The 25,773-nt window shown below is 46.7% G+C and overlaps 1 protein-coding gene across 5 annotated transcripts in view; it reads left to right on the forward strand.

Moving 5' to 3' along the window:
* The first annotated feature begins 18,626 nt into the window (after positions 1–18,626).
* Positions 18,627–25,773, forward strand: part of LOC123052868 (WPP domain-associated protein) — a 9,878-nt gene continuing 2,731 nt past the window's right edge. For 2 of the 5 annotated variants that reach the window (XM_044476225.1, XM_044476223.1), the window contains exons 1-5: positions 18,627–18,892; positions 19,423–21,380; positions 21,458–21,584; positions 23,261–23,362; positions 23,730–23,827. In XM_044476225.1, the coding sequence (XP_044332160.1) occupies positions 18,875–18,892; positions 19,423–21,380; positions 21,458–21,584; positions 23,261–23,362; positions 23,730–23,813 (2,289 nt within the window). In that variant the 5' untranslated portion in view covers positions 18,627–18,874 and the 3' untranslated portion in view covers positions 23,814–23,827. Of the gene's footprint in view, positions 18,893–19,422; positions 21,381–21,457; positions 21,585–23,260; positions 23,363–23,729; positions 23,828–25,275; positions 25,698–25,773 lie in introns of those variants that run through there. The other 3 variants (XM_044476227.1, XM_044476226.1, XM_044476224.1) reach the window with 2 other exon arrangements.

Below are 25,773 nucleotides of genomic sequence, written 5' to 3' on the forward strand. Positions count from 1 at the left end.
TGTCAATGCATGGCCGGTGTAGTATTCTAACATCGTCCTTAGTTCGATTGGAGAGCGAGACAAGGTACGTGCTCATGGAAATTTATATGTATGCCTATATTACGATTGAATGGAGTTGAGACATCATGACCGATGTCATTGAATATATGCTGCATAGACCAATTCATAGCTGCAGAATTGGTTAGTGGGCTTATACTTTGTTTGGATATGATTTGGCTTATGCATCTTTGAGATCTATAAAAGGCCAAATCATAGCTGATTTTATTACTGAACATCGGATTAATGTCATGCATAATATTGATATTAGCCTTGTCTCTCTAGTACTATGGAGATTATGTTTTGATGGTTCAATTCATAGCAATGGCCAAAGTGTTGGTGTTGTTTATATATCTCTTTATGGTACTATTTTTGAAGCCTCATGCCGCTTAGAATATTTTTATGCACGATTAATCAAGGCCGAATATGCATTGTTATTCGGATTGACTCTTTTACTTGCTATAGGTGCTATACATATTGAGGCTTTCGGTGATTCGTTATGAGTAGTGCAACAAATATCCAAGGGTTATCAATGTTTTGACGAATCACTTATAGTTTATCTTGGGGTATGTCTAGATGCAAAATTTACCTTGGGTTGCATTAAAATTGTTCATATATTTAGACATGACAATTGGAGAGAGTTGGCATAGCAAGCATCCGGCTACCATGTCCGTCATGGTGTATTGCACATCTATCAATAGCCGATGCTTATTCTTGCCAACATAGGTAAGGCCGAATTGGAGCTCACCACCTCGGCCACTAATGAAACTTTTATGCAGGCAAAGCAATGATTGGAGGAAGTTCATTCTTGATTGTTTGCAAAATCCTAGAGAAAGGATGAATAATATGGTTTGGAGGATGGCTTTGAGATACATATCTATGGAACCTTGTCATCGGATTGTTATATAAGTTGAGAAGTTTTCACCCAAGTTGCATCAAGAGGTTCAAATAAGCAACGACCGATATATGACTATCGTCCTAAGTAAAGACTTGGCCAATAAATAACTATCGCTCTTAGCATAAACATGGCCGATACATAATTATCGCCCTGAGAAATATAAATGGCCGATGGAGTGTTGACATCGTCCTTAGAACAAATACATTGCAAATTATTTTTCGGCACGCAAGTTTTGCCGAAAAACAGGGGGGCATGTGTTGACACCAGATTTTGGCACGGTCAAGAACTTAATTAATATGGCCTCAAATGGAGAAGTGATCTACATAAAAAAGTTTCGTATTATCGATATGAACATCTTTGAAGTTTGGGTCATCACCATCCGATCTCATCTCGAAGGGCGAAGTTGTGTTTGAAATACTGAGATTTTGTATTCAGAACACTATTCGGCTCATTACGCCCCCAAGATCACCTCGTATGGAAAAATGATCTGTACGGATTGTCTTCGTCTCGTCGAAACGATCGATTTCGATATACAAATCGTTCCAATATGAGTTCGTATGCAAAAGTTAGAGCCATCAGAATGCAACTCTATCAAGAGGCAGAAAATGGCGCGCCCCACAAGACGCCATGTTTGATGGGTAGCGCGAGTATAACCTGTTTTGCGCGAGGTAGCGTGAATAATAGCCTGTTTTGCACGAGCGATTTGACCCTCAAGATGACCTCTGATAAAAAACATTCAACATGAAAGTTGTTCCTCTCATCGAAACTGTCAAGATTGTTTTTGGACTTGTTTCCATCCGAGGTCGTTTACCACCACAAAAAAGACCCGCAAGATGCAGCCAGTATAAACCGAACAGTTTTGGAAAGTTCAGATAAAACCAATCCGAATTTGACTAGGGTTTTGGACGTGAATCCAAGCCTTTTCCTTGCACAGGAAGTCCAGCCGTCTCTTATATACCTAAGGGGTGACGGCCGATTGAACAACACACAATCGATCAAATCATATACCACTTTCTATCTTTTTATCTTTCTCCTTAACCCTAGTTCTTCTTCTTCGTCGTTCTTCGTTCATTGTTCTTGTTGCAGGGCGGCGATCCACGAGGCCCTAGGGGCGACCAGGTCGACCTAGGGCAGCCCATAGCCGCCGCGCGTCCAGACGGGGTCCTTCCCGGACGTGTGGGTTTTCGGGTTCTTAAAAGCGCCCGCCGGATTGCTTGTGTACCGCGCTTCCGAATGGGTCTCCTTTGACGTGAGCTGTGGTGCATCACCCTCGGTGTTGGAGGTACACGGTGACGTGTTCATGTGCGAACACTATTCAAGAGTCCGTAGTAAAATAACATGAAGCTATTCTTTCCGTTCGATCTATCATAGAGTTCGTACTAGAATAACACCTTAAGACACAAATCAACCAAAACCCTAATGTCATCTAGATACTCCAATGTCACCTCAAGTATCCGTGGGTATGATTATACGATATGCATCACACAATCTCAGATTTATCTATTCAACCAACACAAAGAACTTCAAAAAATGCCCCAAAGTTTCTACTGGAGAGTCAAGACGAAAACGTGTGCCAACCCCTATGCATAAGTTCACAAGGTCACAGAACCCGCAAGTTGATCAGCAAAACATACATCAAGTAGATCACGTGAATATCCCATTGTCACCACAGATAAGCACATGCAAGACATACATCAAGTGTTCTCAAATTCTTAAAGACTCAATCTGATTAGATAACTTCAAAGGGAAAACTCAATCCATTACAAGAGAGTAGAGGGGGAGAAGCATCATAAGATCCAACTATAATAGCAAAGCTCGCGGTACATCAAGATCGTGCCAAATCAAGAACACGAGAGAGAGAGAGAGAGAGAGAGAGAGAGAGAGATCAAACGCATAGCTACTGGTACATACCCTCAGCCCCGAGGGTGAACTACTCCCTCCTCGTCATGGAGAGCGCTGGGATGATGAAGATGGCCACCGGTGAGGGATCCCCCCTCCGGCAGGGTGCCAGAACATGGTCCCGATTGGTTTTTCGTGGCTACAGAGACTTGCGGCGGCGGAACTCCCGATCTAAGTTTCTTTTCGGGGGTTTCTGTATTTATAGAAGTTTTGGCGTTGGTCTCACATCAGGGGGGTCTCCGAGTCATCCACGAGGTAGGGGGGCGCATCCTCCACCCTCGTGGATGGCTCGGGACTCTTCTGGCCCAACACTTTTACTTCGGGGGCTTCTTTTGGTCCATAAAAAATCCACAAAGATTGGCAAGTCAATTGGACTCCATTTGGTATTCTTTTTCTGTAAAATCCAAAATAAGGAAAAAACAGAAATTGGCGCTGGGCTCTAGGTTAATAGATTAGTCCCATAAATCATAAAAATAGCATATAAATGCATATAAAACACCCTAGATGGATAATATAATATCATGGAACAATCAAAAATTATAGATACGTTGGAGACGTATCATAGTGCAACTTATATGTGGCACCGCCGTTTAGGTCATATTGGTGTAAAGCGCATGAAGAAACTCCATGCTGATGGACTTTTGGAATCACTTGATTATGAAACACTTGATGCTTGCAAACCATGCCTTATGGGCAAGATGACTAAGACTCCGTTCTCCAGAACAATGGAGCGAGCAACTAACTTATTGGAAATAATACATGCTGATGTATGCAGTCTGATGAGTGTTGAGGCTTGCGGCGGGTATTCTTATTTTCTGACCTTCACAGATGATTTGAGCAGATATGGGTATATCTGCTTGATGAAACATAAGCCTGAAACATTTGAAAAGTTCAAAGAATTTCAGAGTGAAGTGGAAAATCATCATAACAAGAAAATAAGGTTTCTACGATCTGATCATGGAGGTGAATATTTGAGTTATGAGTTTGGCCTTCATTTAAAACAATGTGGAATAGTTTGACAACTCACGCCACCTGGAACACCACAGTGTAATGGTGTGTCCGAACATCGTGACCGTACTTTATTAGATATGGTGCGATCTATGATGTCTTTTACCGATTTACCACTATCTTTTTGGGGTTATGCATTAGAGACAGCTGCATTCACGTTAAATAGGGCACCATCTAATCCGTTGAGACGACACCGTATGAACTGTGGTTTGGCAAGAAACCTAAGCTGTCGTTTCTTAAAGTTTGGGACTGCGATGCTTATGTGAAAAAGCTTCAACCTGATAAGCTCGAACCCAAATCGGAGAAATGCGTCTTCATAGGATACCTAAAGGAGACTGTTGGGTACACCTTCTATCATAGATCCGAAGGCAAGATATTCGTTGCTAAGAATGGAACCTTTCTAGAGAAGGAGTTTCTCTCGAAAGAAGTGAGTGGGAGGAAAGTAGAACTTGATGAGGTAATTGTACCTTCTCCCGAATTGGAAAGTAGTTCATCACAGAAATCAGTTTCAGTGATTCCTACACCAATTAGTGAGGAAGCTAATGATGACTATTATGAAACTTCAGATCAAGTTACTACCGAACCTCGTAGGTCAACCAGAGTATGGTCCGCACTAGAGTGGTACGGTAATCCTGTTCTGGAAGTCATGTTACTAGACCATCATGAACCAACGAACTATGAGGAAGCGATGATGAGCCCAGATTCCGCGAAATGGCTTGAGGCCATGAAATCTGAGATGAGATCCATGTATGAGAACAAAGTATGGACTTTGATTGACTTGCCCGATGATCGGCGAGCCATTGAGAATAAATGGATCTTCAAGAGGAAGACGGACGCTGATAGTAGTGTTCCTATCTACAAAGCTCGAATTGTCGCAAAAAGTTTTTCGACAAGTTCAAGGTGTCGATTACGATAAGATTTTCTCAGTCGTAGCGATGCTTAAGTCTGTCCGAATCATGTTAGCAATTGCCACATTTTATGAAATCTGGCAAATGGATGTCAAAACTACATTCCTTAATGGATTTCTTAAAGAAGAGTTGTATATGATACAACAAGAAGGTTTTGTCAACCCTAAAGGTGCTAACAAAGTGTGCAAGCTCCAGCGATCCATCTATGTGCTGGTTCAAGCATCTCGAAGTTGGAATATACGCTTTGATAAGGTGATCAAAGCATATGGTTTTATACAGACTTTTGGTGAAGCCTGTATTTACCAGAAAGTGAGTGGGAGCACTACAACCTTTCTGATAAGTATATATGAATGGCATATTGTTGATCAGAAATGATGTAGAATTTTGTGGAAAGCATAAAGGAGGTTTTGAAAGGAGTTTTTCAAAGAAACACCTCGGTAAACCTGCTTACATATTGAGCATCAAAGATCTATAGATATAGATCAAGACGCTTGATATGTTTTCTCAATGAGTACATACCTTGACAAGTTTTGAAGTAGTTCAAAATGGAACAGTCAAAGAAGGAGTTCTTGCCTGTGTTGCAAGGTGTGAAGTTGAGTAAAGACTCAAAACCCGACCACGATAGTAAATAGAAAGAGAATGAAAAGTCATTCCCTATGCCTCAGTCATAGGTTCTATAAAGTATGTTATGTTGTGTACCAGACCTATTGGATACCTTAGCATGATTTTGGCAAGGGAGTACAATAGTGATCTAGGAGTAGATCATTGGACAGCGGTCAAAATTATCCTCAGAGGACTAAGGAAATATTTTCTCGGTTATGGAGGTGATAAAAGATTTCGTCGTAAAGAGTTACGTCGATGCAAGCTTTGACACCGATCTAGATGACTCTAAGTCTCGATCTAGATACATATTGAAAGTGGGACCAATTAGCTAGAGTAGCTCCATGCAGAGTATTGTAGACATAGAAATTTGCAAAATACATACGGATCTGAATATTGCAGACCCGTAGACTAAAATTACTCTCACAGGCAAAACATGATCATACCTTATTACTCTTGGGTGTTAATCACATAGTGATGTGAATTAGATTATTGACTCTAGAAAACGTTTTGAGTGTTGGTCACATGGCGATGTGAACTATGGGTGTTAATCACATAAAGATGTGAACTATTGGTGTTAAATCACATGGCGATGTAAACTAGATTATTGAATCTAGTGCAAGTGGGAGACTGAAGGAAATATGTCCTAGAGGCAATAATAAAGTTGTTATTTATATTTCCTTATATCATGATAAATGTTTATTATTCATGCTAGAATTGTATTAACCGGAAACTTAGTACATGTGTAAATACATAGACAAAACAGAGTGTCCCTAGTATGCCTCTACTTGACTAGCTTGTTAATCAAAGATGGTTAAGTTTCCTGACCATAGAAATGTGTTGTCATTTGATGGACGGGATCACATCATTAGAGAATGATGTGATGGACAAGATCCATCCATTAGCTTAGCATAAATGATCGTTTAGTTTTATTGCTATTGCTTTCATCGTGACTTATACATGTTCTACTCCCGAATACCGGAGGAACACCTTGTGCGCTATCAAACGTCACAACGTAACTGGGTGATTATAAAGATGCTCTACAGGTGTCTCCGATGGTGTTTGTTGAGTTGGCATAGATCGAGATTAGGATTTGTCACTCCGTGTATCGGAGATGTATCTCTGGGCCCTCTCCGTAATGCACATCACTATGAGCCTTGAAAGCAATGTGACTAATGAGTTAGTTGCGGGATGATGCATTACAGAACGAGTAAAGAGACTTGCTGGTAACGAGATTGAACTAGGTATGATGATACCGACGATAGAATCTCGGGCAAGTAACATACCGATGACAAAGGGAACAACGTATGTTGTTATGCGGTTTGACCGATAAAGATTTTCGTAGAATATGTAGGAGCCAATATGAGCATCCAGGTTCCGCTATTGGTTATTGACCGGAGATGTGTCTCGGTCATGTCTACATAGTTCTCGAACCCGTAGGGTCCGCACGCTTAACGTGCGATGACGATTTGTATTATGAGTTATGTGATTTGATGTACCAAAGTTTGTTCGGAGTCCCGGATAAGATCACGAACATGACAAGGAGTCTCGAAATGGTCGAGAGGTAAAGATTCATATATTGGAAGGTTGCATTCGGACATCAGAATGGTTCCGAGTGATTTGGTTTTTTTTTCGGAGTACCGGGAAGTTGCCGGAACCCCCGGGGAAAGATATGGGCCTTATGGGCGATAGGAGGGAGGCTAACCAGCCCACAAGGGGCTGGTGCGCTCCCCACAAGGGAGGAGGCCAAATTGGACTTGGGAAGGGGGCGCCACCCCCCTTTCCTTCTCCTACTCCCTCTCCTTCCCCTTTTCCCCCTTCGGTAGAAGGAAAAAAGGGTGGGGCCGTATCCTACTAGGACTGGAGTCCTAGTAGGACTCCCCTCTCCCTGGCGCGCCCCTTGTTGGCTGGCCTCCTCCTCCCCTCCTTTATATACGGGGGCAGGGGGGCACCCCAAAGGCACAACAGACAATCTCTTAGCCGTGTGCGGTGCCCCCCTCCACAGTTCAACACCTCGGTCATAGCGTCGTAGTGCTTAGGTGAAGCCCTGCGCCGGTAACTTCATCATCACTGTCATCATGCCGTCGTGCTAACGAAACTCTCCCTCGGCCTCAACTGGATCAAGAGTTTGAGGGACATCATCGAGCTGAACGTGTGCAGATCGCGGAGGTGCCGTGCAATCGGTACTTGATCGGTTGGATCGCGAAGATGTTCGACTACATCAACCGTGTTACTAATTGTTTCCGCTTTCGGTCTACGAGGGTACGTGGACACACTCTCCTCACTCGTTGCTATGCTTCTCCTAGATAGATCTTGCGTGATCGTAGGCAATTTTTTTGAAATACTACGTTCCCCAACAGATCATATCTACTATACGATTCACGTTCGACCTTTCGGTCTCCAGTGTTCTGAGGCCATGTCTGTACATGCTAGGCTCGTCAAGTTTAACCCGAGTATTCCGCATGTGCAAAACTGTCTTGCACCTGTCGTATGTGAACGTAGAGCCTATCACACCCGATCATCACGTGGTGTCTCAGCACGACGAACTGTCGCAACAGCGCATACTCAGGGAGAACACTTATACCTCGAAATTTTAGTAAGGGATCATCTTATAATGCTACCGCCGTACTAAGCAAAATAAGATGCATAAAAGATAAACATCACATGCAATCCAAATATGTGACATGATATGGCCATCATCATCTTGTGCCTTTGATCTCCATCTCCAAAGCACCGTCATGATCTCCATCGTCACCGGATTGACACCTTGATCTCCATCGTAGCGTCATTGTCGTCTCGCCAACTATTGCTTCTACAACTATCGCTAACGCATAGTGATAAAGTAAAGCAATTACATGGCGTTTGCATTTCATACAATAAAGCGACAACCATAAGGCTCCTGCAGTTGCCGATAACTTTTACAAAACATGATCATCGTATACAATAACGTATATCATATCATGTCTTGATCATATCACATCACAACATGCCCTGCAAAAACAAGTTAGACATCCTCTACTTTGTTGTTGCAACTTTTACGTGGCTGCTACGAGCTTCTAGTAAGAACCGTTCTTACCTACGCATCAAAACCACAACATTGATTTATCAAGTTTGCTGTTTTAACCTTCAACAAGGACTGGCCGCAGTCAAATTTGATTCAACTAAAGTTGCATGTCTATTAGTGGAACCGGTCTCATGAACGTGATCATGTAAGGTTGGTCCGGGCCGCTTCATCCAACAATATCGCCGAATCAAAATAAGACATTGGTGGTAAGCAGTATGACGATCACCGTCCACAACTCTTTGTGTTCTACTCATGCATATCATCTACGCATAGACCTGGCTCTGATACCACTGTTGGGAAACATAACATGCAATTTTAAAAAATTCCTACGCTCACACAAGATCTATCTAGGAGATACATAGCAACAAGAGGGGCGGAGTGTGTCCACGTACCCTCGTAGACCGAAAGCGGAAGAGTTTGACAACGCAGTTGATGTAGTCAAACTTCTTCTCGTTCCGACCGATCAAGCACCGAACGTAAGGCACCTCCGAGTTTTGCACATGTTCAGCTCGATGATGTCCCTCGAACTCTTGATCCAGCAAAGTGTCGAGGGAGAGTTCCGTCAGCACGACGGTGTGGTGACGGTGATGGTGAAGTGATCCGTGCAGGGCTTCGCCTAAGCACTACGTGAATATGACCGGAGGCGTAAACTGTGGAGGGGGGCGCCGCACACGACTAGGAATCAATGTTATGTGTTCTAGCGGTGCCCCCCCTCATATATATAGGTTGGAGGGGAGGAGAGGCAACCAAGGGGGTGCCCCAAGTAGGAGGAATCCTACTTGGGCGCCTCCCAATTCGGCCTCCCCCCTTCCATATTCATCCGGAGGGGGAAGGAAGGAGGAGGGAGGAGAGAAGGAAGGGGGATGCCGAATCCCTCCCCTTCCTTTCTCTCTTCCCCTCTTTCCTTCCTCCGTATTTTGGCCTACATGGGGTGCACCAGCCCCCTAGGAGCTGGTCTGTCCCTTTTTTGGCCCATTAGGCCCATGTAGTTGCCGGGGGGATGCCCGAAACCCCTTCCGGTGACCCGATATGTACCCGGTACCCCCGGACACTGCCGGTGTCAGAATATTATCATCCTATATATGAATCTTTACCTCTCGGCCATTTCTAGACTCCTCGTCATGTCTGTGATCTCATCCGGGACTCCGAACAACATTCGGTCACCAAATCACATAACTCATATAATACAAATTCGTCATCGAACGTTAAGCGTGCAGACCCTACGGGTTCGAGAACTATATAGACATGACCGAGACACCTCTCCGGTCAATAACCAACAGCGGAACCTGGATGCTCATATTGGTTCCTACATATGCTACGAAGATCTTTATCGGTCATACCGCAATGACAACATACGTAATTCCCTTTGTCATCGGTATGTTACTTGCCCGAGATTCGATTGGCAGTATCTTTATACCTAGTTCAATCTCGTTACCGGCAAGTCTCTTTACTCATTCCGTAATACATCATCCCGTAACTAACTCATTAGTCACATTGCTTGCAAGGCTTATTATTGTGAACGCATGTGAATAGGTAGTACTTCCTCCATTCCTAAATGTAAGTCTTTGTAGAGATTTCACTAGATGGACTACATACGGAGCAAAATAAATGAATCCACACTTAAAATGCATCTATATACATTTGTATGTAGTTTATAGTGGAATCTCTACAAAGACTTATATTTAGGAACGGAGGGAGTAGTTAGCATTGTAAAATATCCGGCAACAAGATATCCTTATCCCTACCCGGCTGTTTAGATGGATTAAGTTAGTTGTAACAAGAACCTAACCCATGTATATCTCATGTATATCTCTAATATAAGTAGATGAGCAGCCGGAGGCTTTACTCATGGCAAACACATCTTCTCTCCATCACGTATTGCTTTTTTCACTTGGTAATTAGAGCAGATCCACCATGGTTGGCACCACCCTTGCCCTGACCACTGACGCCGCCGGGTCGTCCTCCTCCATCGCTGCGCTGCCTCCACTCAGCGCCTTCATCACCATCAAGCTCGGGGCCGGCAACTTCCTTCTCTGGAAGGTGCAGGTCACGACCGGCCTCTGCGTGCACAACGCCATGGGCTACGTCGACGGATCGATACCCGCGCCGCCTCAGATGATCGTCACCGGCCCCAACCCCACCTACACCACCTGGTTCAGGCAGGACAAGCTGGTGCTGGGTGCCCTCCTTTCGTCCATGACCGAGGAGATCCTTGGGCAAGTGATGAACTGCACCACCGCCGCCCAGGTATGGGCCGCCCTCAACGCCATGTTCGCCTCGTCGAACCGAGTGCGTGTGAATCAGATCCGCACGCAGCTGTCCAATCTGAAGAAGAAGGACATGACAGCCACCGACTACTTCAACAAGATGAAGAGTCTCGCCGACACCATGGAGTCCATCGGGAAGCCTCTCGACGACGAGGACATCATGGGCTTCATCACCGGTGGCCTCGGCTCCGAGTATGACCCCTTGGTGGCAGCGGTCAACACCAGCACCACCGTGATCCCACTTGGAGATTTCTTCTCCTACCTGCTGTCCTTCGAGCAGCGCCTTGAGCAACACAGCGCCCAATAGGAGCTGCACTCCTCCGCCAACAGCGTCGCTCGCTACAACCCCAACTCCGCCAACCGGGGTGGTAAGCGTAGCGAACGTGGCGGGAACCGCAGCGACGACGGCCGCAGCAACGGCTCTGGAAGAGGCTGCAATGATCACCGCAAGAAGGTCAAATGCCAAGTCTGCCGCAACCACGACCACGACGCGCTAAGCTGCCGTCAACGCTTCAACCACGCCTACCATGCCGATGGGACTGACTCCCGGTCGGCCAACGCCGTCCACACCAGCGCATACCAGACCGATCCTAACTGGTACATGGACTCGGGGGCAACCGACCACCTCACCAGCGACCTCGATCGCCTTGCTGTTCAGGAGCGCTACACTGGAAAGGAGCAAGTTCAGGTCGCCAATGGCTCAGGTTTGCACATATCGCACGTTGGCCATTCCTCGATTCCGGGCTTAGACAGACCACTTCATCTAAACAATATTCTTCGTGTTCCCGAACTTAGTACAAATCTACTCTTTGTTCACAAAATTGTGACTGACAATCATGCTTATGCTAAGTTCTTTCTTGATTATTTTGTCCTCAAGGATCAGGCCACGAAGAGAGTACTTCTACGCGCTAGAAGTCGAGGAGGTCTTTATCCGGTGCCAAGCTCCTGTCTCCGTCGTCCGCCGCGGCCGCCGTCGTCTTGTCATGGTTTCTTTGCTGCCAAACATGCACCTGATCTATGGCATCAGCGGCTCGGCCACCTGTCTTCACCAATTGTTGCATCTATCCTTAGGTCCAATAAAATAGCTTGTGCACCAAATAATGATCAGACTTTCATTTGTGATGCTTGCCAGCGTGGCAAAGTTCATCAACTTCCTTATAATAGGTCCAGTCATGTTACGACATCTCCTCTTGAAATTGTACACACCGATGTTTGGGGTCCTGCTATCACCTCAGTTGGTGGCTTCAAATATTATGCCAGTTTCTTAGATGATTACAGTCGTTTCACATGGCTCTACCTTTTAAAGCATAAGTCTGAAGTTGAGACCGCCTTCTACTCTTTTCAGAAACTTGCTGAACACTCGCTTAATGCCAAAATCCGCACGGTTCAGTCCGACCGGGATGGGGAATACCGTCGTCTACATCGCTATTTTATCCGCACTGGCATCATTCACCGGGTCACTTGCCCGCACACTTCTCAGCAAAATGGCATTGCCGAGCGCAAGCACATGCATATAGTGGAAACCGGCATCGCTCTCCTCGCCCAGTCCTCGGTCCCTGTCCGTTTCTGGGACGAGGCCTTCCCGACCGCTTGCTATCTTATAAACCGTATGCCGAGTCGGGTTCTTCGGAACGATACTCCCGTCTCATGTTTGTTCAATGAGAAGCTTGACTACTCGTTTTTACGGGTCTTCGGCTATGCGTGCTGGCCTAATCTGCACCCATACAACGCTCGAAAGCTTTCTTTTCACTCACGTCAATGCGTCTTCTTGGGCTATAGCAATATGCACAAAGGTTATAAGTGTCTCGATCGGTCTACTGGAAGGGTCTACATTTCCCGGGATTTAGTGTTTGATGAACGTGCTCTTCCGTTCTCCATTCCATCCACCCCAGCTACGCCTCCTGCTAACCTGAACCCGCCCTCATGTTTCCCAGTCACTGAGCCCGTAATACAGGATGACTCACGGCGCTATGACTTGAGCCTGATGCGATCTAACACCTCCTCCAGTTTTTCTCTTGGTAAACACTTGTGTCCGTTGCGCCGGCGGAACGTTGCGCTGGACGCAACCTACGCACACGCTTGTGTAGTACAGATAGAAGCCAGAAAAAATGACCCGCGCGACGTGGCCCCCATCCGTGTGTTCTCTCCCCACCTTATCTCTTCGCCTCCTCTCGAATCATCTATCTCTCTCGTCAATTCCCCACGAGCTAGCCCCTGGTTCTCCATGGCCGCCATCAATTTTGTTGCTGCGCTCAGCCAACCTCCTCCCCCGTCGTGGCTAGCGAACCACCTCCCATTCCAACTCCGGCCATCTCCACGACGCATAGCGAGCGCGTTGCTCTGTTGCAGACCTCTCCCGCAGCGCCGCGGACCCCACGGGGCGGCTGGAGGTGCTGGGCGCGCTGGGCCGCCCGTGCTGTCTGCTGTGAAGCGCATCGGGAGTTGTTGGACCTCCAGCGGCCGTGCTGCGACGAGCCACAGCATCGACCAAAGCTGCGGCGGGGTTGCATCAGGATGCTGGAACCAACAAGATCTGGTGCTGCTACCGGCCACGTCGCGTGCTGGAACCGGAGACCCCCGATGCTACTATCGGTTGCGTCTTCGGGAACACAAGCTGCGGTGTGTTGTTGCTGCTACTAAGCTTTTTGCTGGAACCATTATTAAGTTTTGCTGGAACCGGCAATCTTTTGGCTTCAAATGATTACTGAAAGTTTTTGTTGCTTTAGATTTTTTGCTGGAACCATTGTTCAATTTTGCTGGAACCGGCAAATCTTTTTGCTTCAACCGATTACCGAAAGCTTTTGTTACTTTAGATTTTTTGCTGGAACCGTCATTCATTTTTGCTGGAACCAGTAAATGTTTTTGCTTCAACCTTTACCAAAGTTTTTTTTTTCTTTTAGATTTTTGCTGGAACCACTACTAAAATTTGCTGGAACCACCAAATCATTTTGCTTCAACCAAGTACTCGAGGTTTTTGTGGTGGCATTCATGGTGAGCGGAGGCAGCCGAGGCGAGCGCGGTGGCATGTGTGGCCGGCGATGACAGCGGTACCATGGCTGCAACGGCGACGACGGAAAAGCTGCTACTAGCGACCTATTTTTTGCTGCGACTAACAGGAAATTTGCTACCAGCGGGGATGGAGAGAGCTGATGTGAACGGGACTGCCGGAGGGCTGCGACGGTGGAGATGGTGGCCAGAGGTGCTGGAAGACGGAGACACTTGCAGCCGGCGCAATAGTTGATGCGTGTGGGCTGCATCTGGTCTGCGATCCTCTTTTGTCGGGGGTATCTGAACTTCTGAAGACCAGCGCGTGGACGATGACGGCGACGTATCTAACGACTGACAATACTCTAGTCTAATTTAATCAGTCGGGTGCTAGGCGACCGGCCGAAAATTGGGCCGGTGCGCCGGCGCCTAGCACTGGCCTTTTCTCTTTCTGATGGTACAGGTACACCCGGCTCTTCGCCGCCGCCGTCGTCGACCTCGCCGTCACCTGCACCGGCCTCCTCGGGGCGTCGCCCTGCAACTGCGTCATCACCACCACCTGCTACCTCGTCAGGTCGAACGGCTGCCACGACAGTCGATTCTATTGCCATGGCGGACGTTCCAGCAACTCCCTCGTCCAGTAGATCGGCTGCCACGACGGCTGATTCTACTGCCCTAGCAGATGATCTGGCGCCTCGCGACAGAGCTACCTTGGCGGACCTTGACGCCCCCAGCCTGGCTGTTGCTGGGTCTGACGTCATGGCGCCCGCCTCCCCGTTCATGACTTGGTCTCCGCCCACAGCTTCTGCTTCGCCTTCTACACCAACGACATCGACCACTCCGTCGTCCCCGCCTGCGCCTCGTCCGGTGCTGCCACCGGCGGCCTCGCATCAGATGGTGACCCGGCTCAAGAATAATGTCATCAAGACGCTGAAACCGTCAGATGGCACTGTTCGGTACGACCCGCGCCGTCGTGCGTTCCTTCCCGTGCCCACCTCGTCACGCCAGGCCCTCTCTGATGAACGGTGGCGTGCCGCCATGCTCGAAGAATTTCGTGCACTTCAAGCAAATAACACGTGGTCACTTGTTCCTCGGCCTCCCCGTCAAAATGTCATCGGTTGTAAAATGGGTGTTCAAGGTGAAAGAGCATCCCGATGGCACCATTGACAAGTATAAGGCTCGTCTGGTTGCGAAAGGGTTCACCCAGCGCCACGGTATTGACTACACCGCACCTTCAGCCCAGTTGTTAAGCCGGCCACCGTCCGTCTTGTGCTCTCCCTTGCCGTGGCGCGCAACTGGGATCTCCGTCATGTAGATCCCAGTTGACGAGAGTGCCTACATGTAGCAGCCGCCTGGTTTTGAAGATGCTCAACACCCATCCTATGTTTGTCGTCTGCACAAAGCAATCTATGGGTTAAAGCAATCACCACACACTTGGTATTCTCGTCTCAGCCAGCGTCTCCAAGAACTTGGTTTTGTCCCATCCCGAGCAGATGTGAGTTTGTTTGTACTTAGCCGACCAGACCTTCATATATACATACTTGTGTATGTCGATGACATCATCGTTGCCAGCTCCTGTCCGATGGCAACCACACGGCTGCTCGCTCAGCTCTCTGCCTCGTTCCCGGTCAAGGATCTTGGCCCGCTGAACTACTTTCTAGGCATTGAGGTGTCTCGCAATTCAGGGGGATGACGCTCAATCAGAAGAAGTACGCACTGGATCTTCTTCATCGTGCACACATGGAGAATTGCAAGCCTGTGTCAACACCTATGTCAATACAGGACAAGTTGTCGGTTCAAACCGGCACCGCTCTCTCGGCTGATGATGCCTTCGCCTATCGCAGTACCGTTGGCGGCCTTCAGTACCTCACCTTGACGCGTCCAGATCTTTCATTTGCTGTGAACAAGGTCTGTCAATTCTTGGCTGCACCAACTGATGTCCATTGGGAAGCTGTCAAGCAAATTCTTCGGTATGTGAAAGGCACCGTGAACACCGGGCTGCGTATTCGCAAGGCTTCTTCCACTTTGCTCAGCATCTTCACGGATGCGGACTGGGCTGGTTGTATCGATGACCGGCGGTCGACGGGCGGCTATGCCATCTTCTTTGGCCCAAACCTCATCTCCTGGAGTGCTCGCAAACAGCCTACGGTCTCGAGGTCATCAACTGAAGCTGAGTACAAAGCACTAGCTAATGGTACTACTGAGGCAATATGGGTTCAGTCATTGCTCAAAGAGTTGAATATAACTCAGCCGCGTGCACCGGTTCTGTGGTGTGACAACCTGGGTGCCACTTACTTGACTGCGAATCCTATTCCATGCAAGGACCAAGCACATTGAAGTGGACTTTCACTTTGTAAGAGAAAAGGTGGCTCTTGGAGCACTAGAGGTGCGGTTCATCTCCTCTGAAGATCAGATCGCCGATGCTTTCACCAAGCCGTCCACTAAGCTCATGCTACAGCGTCTTCGAACCAATCTCAACCTCTCTCTCGGATGAGATTGAGGGGGAATGTGAACGCATGTGAATAGATAGTAGTTAGCATTGTAAAATATCCGGCAACAGGATATACTTATCCCTACTCGGCTGTTTAGATAGATTAAGTTAGTTGTAACAAGAAACTAACCCATGTATATCTGATGTACTCCCTATGTTCTAAAATAGATGACTCAACTTTGTACTAACTTTAGTACAAAATTGAGTCATCTATTTTAGAACGGAGAGAGTATATCTCTAATATAAGTAGATGAGCAGCCGGAGGCTTTACTCACGGCAAACACATCTTCTCTCCATCACGTATTGCTTTTTTCACTATTATGATGTGCATTATCGAGAGGTCCCAGAGATACCTCTCTGATACTCGGAGTGACAAATCCTAATCTCGATCTATGCCAACCCAACAAACACCTTTGGAGATGCCTGTAGAGCATCTTTATAATCACCCAGTTACATTGTGACGTTTGATAGCACATAAGCTATTCCTCCGGTATCCGGGAGTTGCATAATCTCATAGTCAAAGGAATATGTATATGCCATGAAGAAAGCAATAGCAATAAAACTTAACGATCATTATGCTAAGCTAACGGATGGGTCTTGTCCATCACATCATTCTCCTAATGATGTGATCATGTTCATCAAATGACAACACATTTCTATGGTTAGGAAACTTAACCATCTTTGATTAACGAACTAGTCTAGTAGAGGCTTACTAGGGACACTGTGTTTTGTCTATGTATCCACACATGTATCAAGTTTTCGGTTAATACAATTCTAGCATGAATAATAAACATTTATCATGATATAAGGAAATATAAATAACAACTTTATTATTTCCTCTAGGGCATATTTCCTTCAGGCTCTGACTCTTGGAGCTCGCAGGACGACGCAGGTTGGACAGTTGCCCGGTGTGGTTGCTGCTCCGGCCGTGGGTGGCTCCACGGTAGCTTGGCAGGTCGACATCGGTGGCGGTTGGCATGTTCCGGTGCCGGCTCGTCTGTAGGCGGCTTGTGTCGGCCTTCGATCCTTCTACTCGTCGTCCGGGCGCTACTTTTATCGAAGGGTTGGCCATCTCCCAGCTGTGGTTCATCACTCGTCTCATGTCCGGGGCCGCAGGGCCGAGCTCGTCTCGCGCCAGACAGCAAGACCGATCTCGTCTCGCGCCCGACAGCAGGAAGCTCATCTCGCGCCCGGGGCTGCAGGACGGGGCGACGGAGGCCAGTTTTGGCTGGCCTATTGGGTCTCGGCGCTGGGGGCCGCCCAGGGCTGCGAAAGGCGGAACCTTTCCGCTCATCTCTTTGGTTGGGGTAGCGGCGGGTCTTGGGTGAGGTGATGTCGTCTTGGATGCTGGGGCGGCGGCCTAGTGGTGGTAGCGCGATGCTCATGGGTAGAGCTCGTGGCTCGGTGCTGCCCGGTGGCCATGGCCGTGCGGGCAGCGTGGTAGCCGGGGTGTGGCGTTCCGGTGGCGGTGAGTGTTGGCCGGGGTGAAAACCTGTTCTATCTTTGGCGGCGACGTTGAAACTCATTCCCTTCTTGAAGGCGTCGCCGCGGTTCTCATTGCCTGTCGTCTTGCTCTAGAGAAAACTCCGATCCTCGGATCGGGCGGTGCCGGCGCTCCGGTGTCGTTTTCTTTCTGAAGGCGCCATCTTGGAGTCAACGGTTCGTCGTATGCGGCTGCATCTCTTCCGTAGTGATATGGGTGATGTTGCTGCGCTCAGCGCTATATATCCTACCCTATGTGTGTGCGTGTGTTGTGGTGGCATGCGTTTGTACCGACTGTTGATGATCATTGCTTTATATATAAAGCGGTACGAAAGCCTTTTTCGAAAAATTAAGAAACACACAAAAAGGTGAGGGTCAGCCTTTGGCTTGTCTAGAAAAAGTATCAATGACCTATTAATGTCGTGCTTTAAAATTCGATTCTTCGAGCCTATAATTAGGACATCCTTACTTTAGTCATGCAAAAAGAAAAAAAGTTTGATACGCGATTACTTGAGTCATTAACTAAAGATAGATACTACGATGAATCAACCAAGAGTAAAATAACCGCAAATGAAGGGATAGATATTTGCCAGCAAAGAGAAGAGACCAAAAGCGAAGGAAAAAGCCCAAGGGCAAAAGCCATGGGAGCGGCGAACCAGCTCGCCACACCCGGCACATCCGACGGCCACACTCAAACTCATGCGCATCTCCCTCGCTCTTGTCCCGTACTGTAGTACGTGTATAATCAGTCCAGCTCAGCACCCCACTCTCTCTCTCCCTCGCTCCCGCCGACTGCTGGGCCCCAGCCACACATCACGTGTCCCACACTACGCGGTCGCTACACACACTCCCACCTCCCAACCACCCCGCCGTCCGATGGGCCCCGCGTTGAAACGGACCCCGACGTCAGCTTCTCCGTGCCGTGCGATCAAAAATGGCCGCGCCGCAGCTGGTCCGTTGGTTATTATTACCACCCCCCGCCGTCCGGTCGCAACGCCCCGCCCCGCCCCGCCCGGTGGTGACCTGTCTGGTGTGTCGTCTTCCCCGCGGCAAGCCAAGCCAAGCCAGCGATCGGTCGCCTGGTCCAATCCTCAGCCCGGCCGGTTTCACCGCTCCCTTCTCCACCGCCTTTCTGTCCTTGCCCTCTTCTCCCGCTGCAACCACCTCTCCCAACCCTAGCTAGAGGCCTCCTCTCCCCCGGGGCGGCCACGGCTTTCGGAGCCGCAACTCCTGCCCATGGCGCAGATCGAGCCCGTAAGTGTTTCTCCGCGCTTCCGCTTCCGCTTCCTTTTGCACTGTCAAATTTGGCGGTAAATCAATCGTCTCTCCGTCTACTCTTGGCTCGGGGTTGGGTTGGGTTCAGCTTGCTTGTTAACCGAGTGTCATCCGCTGCCGCTGGGTTGTAACTGGAAACGCGTCGCGGCCGTTTGGAACCAACCTAGGGAACTGCCCGAGCGAATCAACTGTGCGCTCTGCTGTTGGTTGGCTTCCTACTTGGTAATGGTAGGGATAAGAAGAGCAGGGAGAACCAACTGCTGTTAAACTTCCCTGCATTTTTACCGCAACTGGTCGGCCCAGTTTTTTGGTGTGGGCTGGACTGGAGCAGATACAATTTTTGCTGTTTGCTGCTCATTGTTATGGCCGGCTGTTAAGTGAGAAGCGAATTGTAAATCGCAATGAGGCAACACTGTATCCCGCTTGCACATTTTTCTACTACTGCCAAAGCGTAAACATCATCCTAGAATTAATCGTTTGTAATTTTTCTTTAAAATATAATGCTGCAGGTGTTTGACCAAGGAATGGATCCATTTCTTGCTAGGCTGACCATACCAGCAGCCAACACTAGCCAATCCCGATGTACACCTCACAATGGTTTGTCCTTGCTCGATCAGCCTTCTCTCGACACACCCTCGTCTTTGGAAGGTTCACCAGTGCCACCACCGCCATCCTTGTTCTCCTGCAATTGCAGCTGTGATATCGGAAGCAACTTTGAGGCGTTTGCAACTGTAATGTCGCGGCTACATCAACACCTTCTGGATGCAGATGCAGAGATCAATTACACAGAGTACTTAGATTTGATGAAACTGGAAGTCGATCAACAGCTTAATAGGCTCAAGGAGGATATGATGCTCTTGAAAAGCCATAATTTTGTTCATGACAGTGATGCAGATGTTTCATGCCCTGTGATATGCCGTCATGGAAAGCCAATAGTAGAGATAGATGAGGGGTTCAATGACCTAAAGCTACTCTTGATAGTGGTGTTCCGGCAAATTAAGGACATGTTGAGCCTGTTCAACGCTTCAATTCACGATCTTCAGTGGGAGCATGACTTGCAATTAGAGGTCACCGGCATTATGATTGGAGACTGTATCAGAACTCTTGAGAATGAGCTAGAGAGGAGGTTTTTTGAACAAAGTTCCATTGTCAACAGTCTAAGGAAGAACCGGAAGGAAACTGTGGTTCAGTGTGGTGCAATCCGTCAAGAGTTGATGTCTATATCGGATATGCTGTTACCTTCAGAAGATGAATCACATAGTCCCCACAGTAAGCATGAAAATCTAGGTAACAGGAGTAACAGATGGAAATACAATCTCTTAAGAAAGAAAACAGGGGAGGAACACTCTGCATCTTCCAGTGTGGAAACCAAGAAGTCTGCAACACAGAGATCTGTAAGTCCCAGAGAAGTAATTTCCGAAAAATCTGACTTTCGGCATCTCAGGGGTTCAACTGGGGAAGAAATCATAAACTACTTCAGATCTGAGATTAGTAAATTAAAGAGATTGCATGAATTGTACTTACAAGATAAAACGGAAGAGCTGTTCAAATTCAAACGAGAGAAGGCGTCATTAGATCTTAAGCATGATCTAGAATTTGAGCATCTAAGAAAGAAAGTTCCTGACATCATTTCAAGGGTTGACACAATCATTTCTAGTACCATAAAGGCACCTACAGTTTGCAGCACTAGCGAGGCACTTGAGGAAAATTGCAGATTGAATAATAAAATTGATTCATTATACCTTGAAAACCAGCAGCTTAGCGGTTTGCTTGCAGAAAAGATGAATGATATTAAGGAATTATCGTGCCAGATATCTGATGCCAGGAGGGAAATATCACTTCGATTGTCACTTGAAGAACAAATTATGAGACAAGTCGGCACCATTAAAGGAGACTATGAGGATCTCTATGTTGAAAGCACTATTAGAGATGAAGTATACCGAACTGTGACAAGAAATTTTGTTGACGACTGTAGGACCAGCATGGAAGATGCCTCACGGAATTCTCAAGCAGAAGTGTCCTCACTTGAAGCTAAACTCTCAGAAAGGGAGAAGGCATTGTGTTTAGCTAATGAAGAAAATCAGAAGTTAACAGAAAAGTTGTTGTTACTAGAAAAGGAACACTTCATCGAAAATAATCATGAAAATCCAGAGCTAACCAAGCAAGAGAGCGACGAAATGATACTTCGTGATATCGAGATGGAGCCTCATGTATCAGCAAGATCATACTCGAGTACTGAGCAGAGCCTGGAGGATAAGGAGCTCGTCAAACTGAGCCAGACTACAGAGATTGCCTCAACTACCTTACATGAAGTTGAAACAAAAAAGTTGGAATACAATGGGTTTCTAGGTAAAAATGAGCACATAATACAACTAGATTTCATTCTGGTATCTATTATGGATTTATCAAAAGAATTTGTGGAGATTGAACATAAAATTTCAGGAGACATCAAAGGAAATGAGAAAAGGTATGTGCATCTATCTTCTGAAAATAATCCATATTGTTGATTCTCACATAATTTGATATGAGTATTGCTGAATTCAGGTCAGATGATTTGAGGGATCAATGCAACCATGTGGTTCAACAGGCAATAGTACTAACAAAGAAGGGCCTCTCATATAAGCAAATGCTAGACAGAAGACGGTCCGAGCTTCGAAAAGCTGAAGCTGAGGTATTTCTTTTCTGGTCATATCTGATGTTGCTTTTTAAACAAGGGACCAATCCTTTCCAATTGGTCTTATGTTGAGAGGTATCCAATTGAGTTAAATGCACTAGAGGTCCTAAAAGTTTTGTCGGGGTGTCACTTTAGTCCTAATTCTTCCAAAATGCACCTTTAGGTCCTAATTCTTTAGTAAGTGGTTCACCCGACGTCCTTTTTTCACGAGCGCTCATTGACCTGCGTGCGTGGCGCGTTGACCCACGCCACATCAACTCAGGGCCCATCCGCCAGGTGAGAAACATCCTAAAAGTTTCTAAGCAATGTCACTTTAGTCCTACTTCTTTTAAAATACACGTTTAGGTTCTAATTCTGTTGTAAGTGGTTTACCCGAGGTCCTTTTTTGCACGAGCGGTTGCTGACCTGCTCGCGTGACCCGCTCTCTCTCTCTCTCTCTTGCCCACACCATCGCCATGGCTGGGACAGCAAGCTCCTCGACAGGGAAGCGGGTGACGAAGGGGAGCATTGCAGCAGCATCGTCGGCGCCGCCTCCTCCACAAGCTCCTATCACCCAACCTCAAATGAGAGCAAGCGGTTTGAGAAACTTAATGAAACAGTGCAAATCAAACTAAATCAATGCCTACAACTAGTGATTGCAAAAAAATAGGGTTTTTTTTTGCAATGTTCGTCATCTGCTAGTGACCCTAAGTCGATGTGGCATGGGTCAACGCGCAACCGAGTAGGTCAGTGAGCGATCATGCAAAAAAGGACCTCGGGTGAACCACTTACTATAGAATTAGGACCTAAACGTGCATTTTGAAAGAAGTAGGACTAAGGTGATACTGCCCAGAAACTTTTAGGACCTCCAGTGTATTTCTCTCGCCTGGCGATTGGGCCCTCTATTGACGTGGCGTGGGTCAATGCGCCACGCGGGCAGGTTAGTGAGCGCTCATGAAAAAAGGACCTCAGGTGAACCACTTACTAAAGAATGAGGACCTAAAGGTGCATTTTGGAAGAACTAGGACTAAAGTAACACCCCGAGGAAACTTTTAGGACCTCCAGTGCATTTAACTCTATCTAATTCATAAGAGCATTTCTTATCCCCGCGAAAAAGGGCACTTCTTATTTATGGCTATAATCAAGTAGACAGTGAATTATCCTGATTGAAAGGCTGCATGATACAGGCAAAGACGCTTTAGTGGGTGTTTGGTTGGGCTTAACTTTGGTTTTTGGAGTTTGGCTTATAAGCCAAAAAAGAACCTAGTTTTGTGCTTTTGTCTTATAAGCCTAAGTTAAGCCTATCCAAACACTTAGTGCAAGCTATGCTCATCCATTTGTCAGATAAACCAGTGTTTTTATTAGCTGCATCAAGTTAATTTAATCTTTTCTGAGCTACATTCCTGATTTTGATTCATCTATTATTATTTTCAATTATTTGAGCATCGAAGGGTAAAACTCGTAGATGGTTACATAATCATGTTTTCCTGTGACTGTTATAGAGGGTTTGCAATTATTTGGCAAATAAGAACATTTTTCATTGTCAGCATGCAAGTGAGTCTGCTGATATCTTTGAATTTTGATTGGGATACATTTTATGTTCTTTGTTTGAGTATGCTTCTGCTTGACTGCAGTAACACATGTATACTCAATTCATATTATAACCTCTTTAAGTGTTTGCCCATTCGATTCAGGTTGACATTTTGGAAAACAAGGTTACTGCACTCCTAAGTATTGCGCAAAAGATATATGTGACTCTCGAGCATTATTCTCCTGTCTTTCAGCAGTATCCTGGGGTATGTGGGTCATGTGGCCAATTCTAACTTACCCACCTACCCTGGTCTGTACACACTTAAATTTCTAATCCTTGAGCTGTTTCTTTGAATGTAATCACTTGCTTTGGATACCTAATGTGATTGAATTTTGCACCTCCTGTGGCACCTGCATGTTTGTGCCTGTTATATGTGAAAGTTCCAAGTAATTGGTTTCTGTGCTTTGATACTTGTATATCTGTGCATTATGATGATAGATCATTAGTATTTAGTAGTTAGAAGAATACTTGTTCTGTGCATCAGTGATGCAGATGCTGGAGATAATATATCTTCCATTTTCTAAAAAAGAAGATGGGAAGAATCTTACTCATACTTAATGCCTTTTGTGCAGTTACTGGGTGCTTTCTTGAAGACATGCAAGCTTGTTGCAGGTCTACGGAATAAACAAAAGGATGACTTAAAAGATGCAACATAAGTTGGAGCTGCTAGGTGAGATAACCTTTCTTATCTTGCACTAAATGGATGTGTTCAAGTTGTACATTTCAGTGAACACTCCAACCCAATTGATTAGATTTCCTATGAATATCCATTTGAAACTAACTTATCATTAACTTGTAGGTACTTCATATTCATATACTCCCTCTGTCCTAAAATAAGTGTCTCAATTTTGTACTAACTTTAGTACAAAGTTGTATTAAAGTTGAGACACTTATTTTGGGACGGAGGGAGTATTACACTGAAACTTGTTAACTGCTTGTATGGGACAAATATAATTATTAATCATAACCAGCTAGCAACATTCTCTATTCTGTCAGGATGAATGTGTGGCATGCTACTGTAGATTCATTTAGTCATCTCAAAATCCCCAAAGTTCGTGTGCAGCCCCAAAGCGTGCCCAAAGAGCGTCCCCTATTGGTTGTTCCTATGTGGCTCAAGGCCTATGTGACAGAAAGCTATCCGTATCCCCTATTGGTTGTTCCTATGTGACATCAGGGGCGCCTTGAGCCCTATGTGACATCCAGGAAGCCCTATGGCAATACATCCGGTTCTGGCGGCTAGTGCGCTCGGTGCATCTTTCCACCTTCCCGGATGTTCTCCAGTGGCGTTGGACACTCGACTGCCAGTATACATTCAGGAGTTGCTACGACACCCTCTTCCAGGGGGCTATCGGCTGGGCCCCCCACAGGGTCAAGCTCTTCTTGTGGATGGCTTGCCAAGATCGTTGCTGGACCTCCGAGCGCCTGACGCGCCGTGGTCTGCAGCACGCACCCTGTTGCATTTTATGTGATCAGACTATGGAGACGATGGCTTATCTCCTCACTATTGAATTCATGCTCCGGCCAGTTCATCCAAAAGTCCGAACTGATGTAGACAGGCTAGCAATATATTTCAACACTCCCCCTTGTTGCAGTGTATATGTGGATTGCCTAGCCCTTTCCATCAGTTTAGACTTTTGGTTGTGTTGGTTAGTGCATGAAGCTCAACATGGATCAGAGCTAAGGTCTTGAGTTCAAGTCCTGGCTTTCGCAATTTATCCAAAAATTGCTGCTGCCCCCATTTGTGTCCACATATAGGCCTCTTGAGCCATACCTCTGAGTCTATCCACGTGTTGACTTCCCGCGTCACACGTGAGACGGGGTGTTAAAGTGTATATGTGGATTGCCTAGCCCTTTCCACTAGTTCGGACTTTTGGTTGCGTTTGCTGGTGCATGAAGCTTAACACCCCTCACGTCTAGGCTATTTTAGTCCTTAGACGTGGGATCGATGGCTGCAGAATATTTTTTATTTAATACTATGTTGGCAGAGTCTTGAACTCAAGACCTCTTGGCTCTGATACCATTTTGAATTCATGCTCTAGCCAGTTCATCCAAAAGTCCGAACTGATGTAGAGAGGCGGGCAATATATTTCAACACTCACAGGCTGCTCCTTCACGCAGACGTGTGGCAGGGGATCAGACTATGGAGACGAGGTGCTTTCCTAGGTCCGATTGATGGCTCGACCTCCCGAGGCAGGGGATGTCTTCGTGGACTGGTGGCTGCCTACTTGCCTCTCACTCCAGACCTCGGCCCGAAAGGGCATGTCCTGCCATCATGCTGGTGGCTTGGTGCATCTAGAAGCACCACAATGCAGTCATCTTCATCAGCGCCCAACTCATCCTATCTAGCCTCCTTGACACGATTAGGATGGAAGCCAGACATTGGGTGACGGTGGGCACGAGCGGCCTAGCTGCGTTGCTCTCGACTGTTTATACGGCTGGCGTTTAGTGGTGTTGTGTTGTAACATCGGGTGTGCTTGTCTGTTTTCCTGTATAAATTCTTCTTCTATCAATGAATCCAAAGACAAGGCTTTTGTGTTTTCTCGAAGAACCCCCTCACTGCCACCACTTTTTGAATAGCACAATGTATCACCAGTGCCTTAGGGTTACACAGTGGCG

The sequence above is a fragment of the Triticum aestivum genome, chromosome 2D, assembly GCF_018294505.1.
Source record: "Triticum aestivum cultivar Chinese Spring chromosome 2D, IWGSC CS RefSeq v2.1, whole genome shotgun sequence".
Classification (NCBI taxonomy): Eukaryota; Viridiplantae; Streptophyta; class Magnoliopsida; order Poales; family Poaceae; genus Triticum; species Triticum aestivum.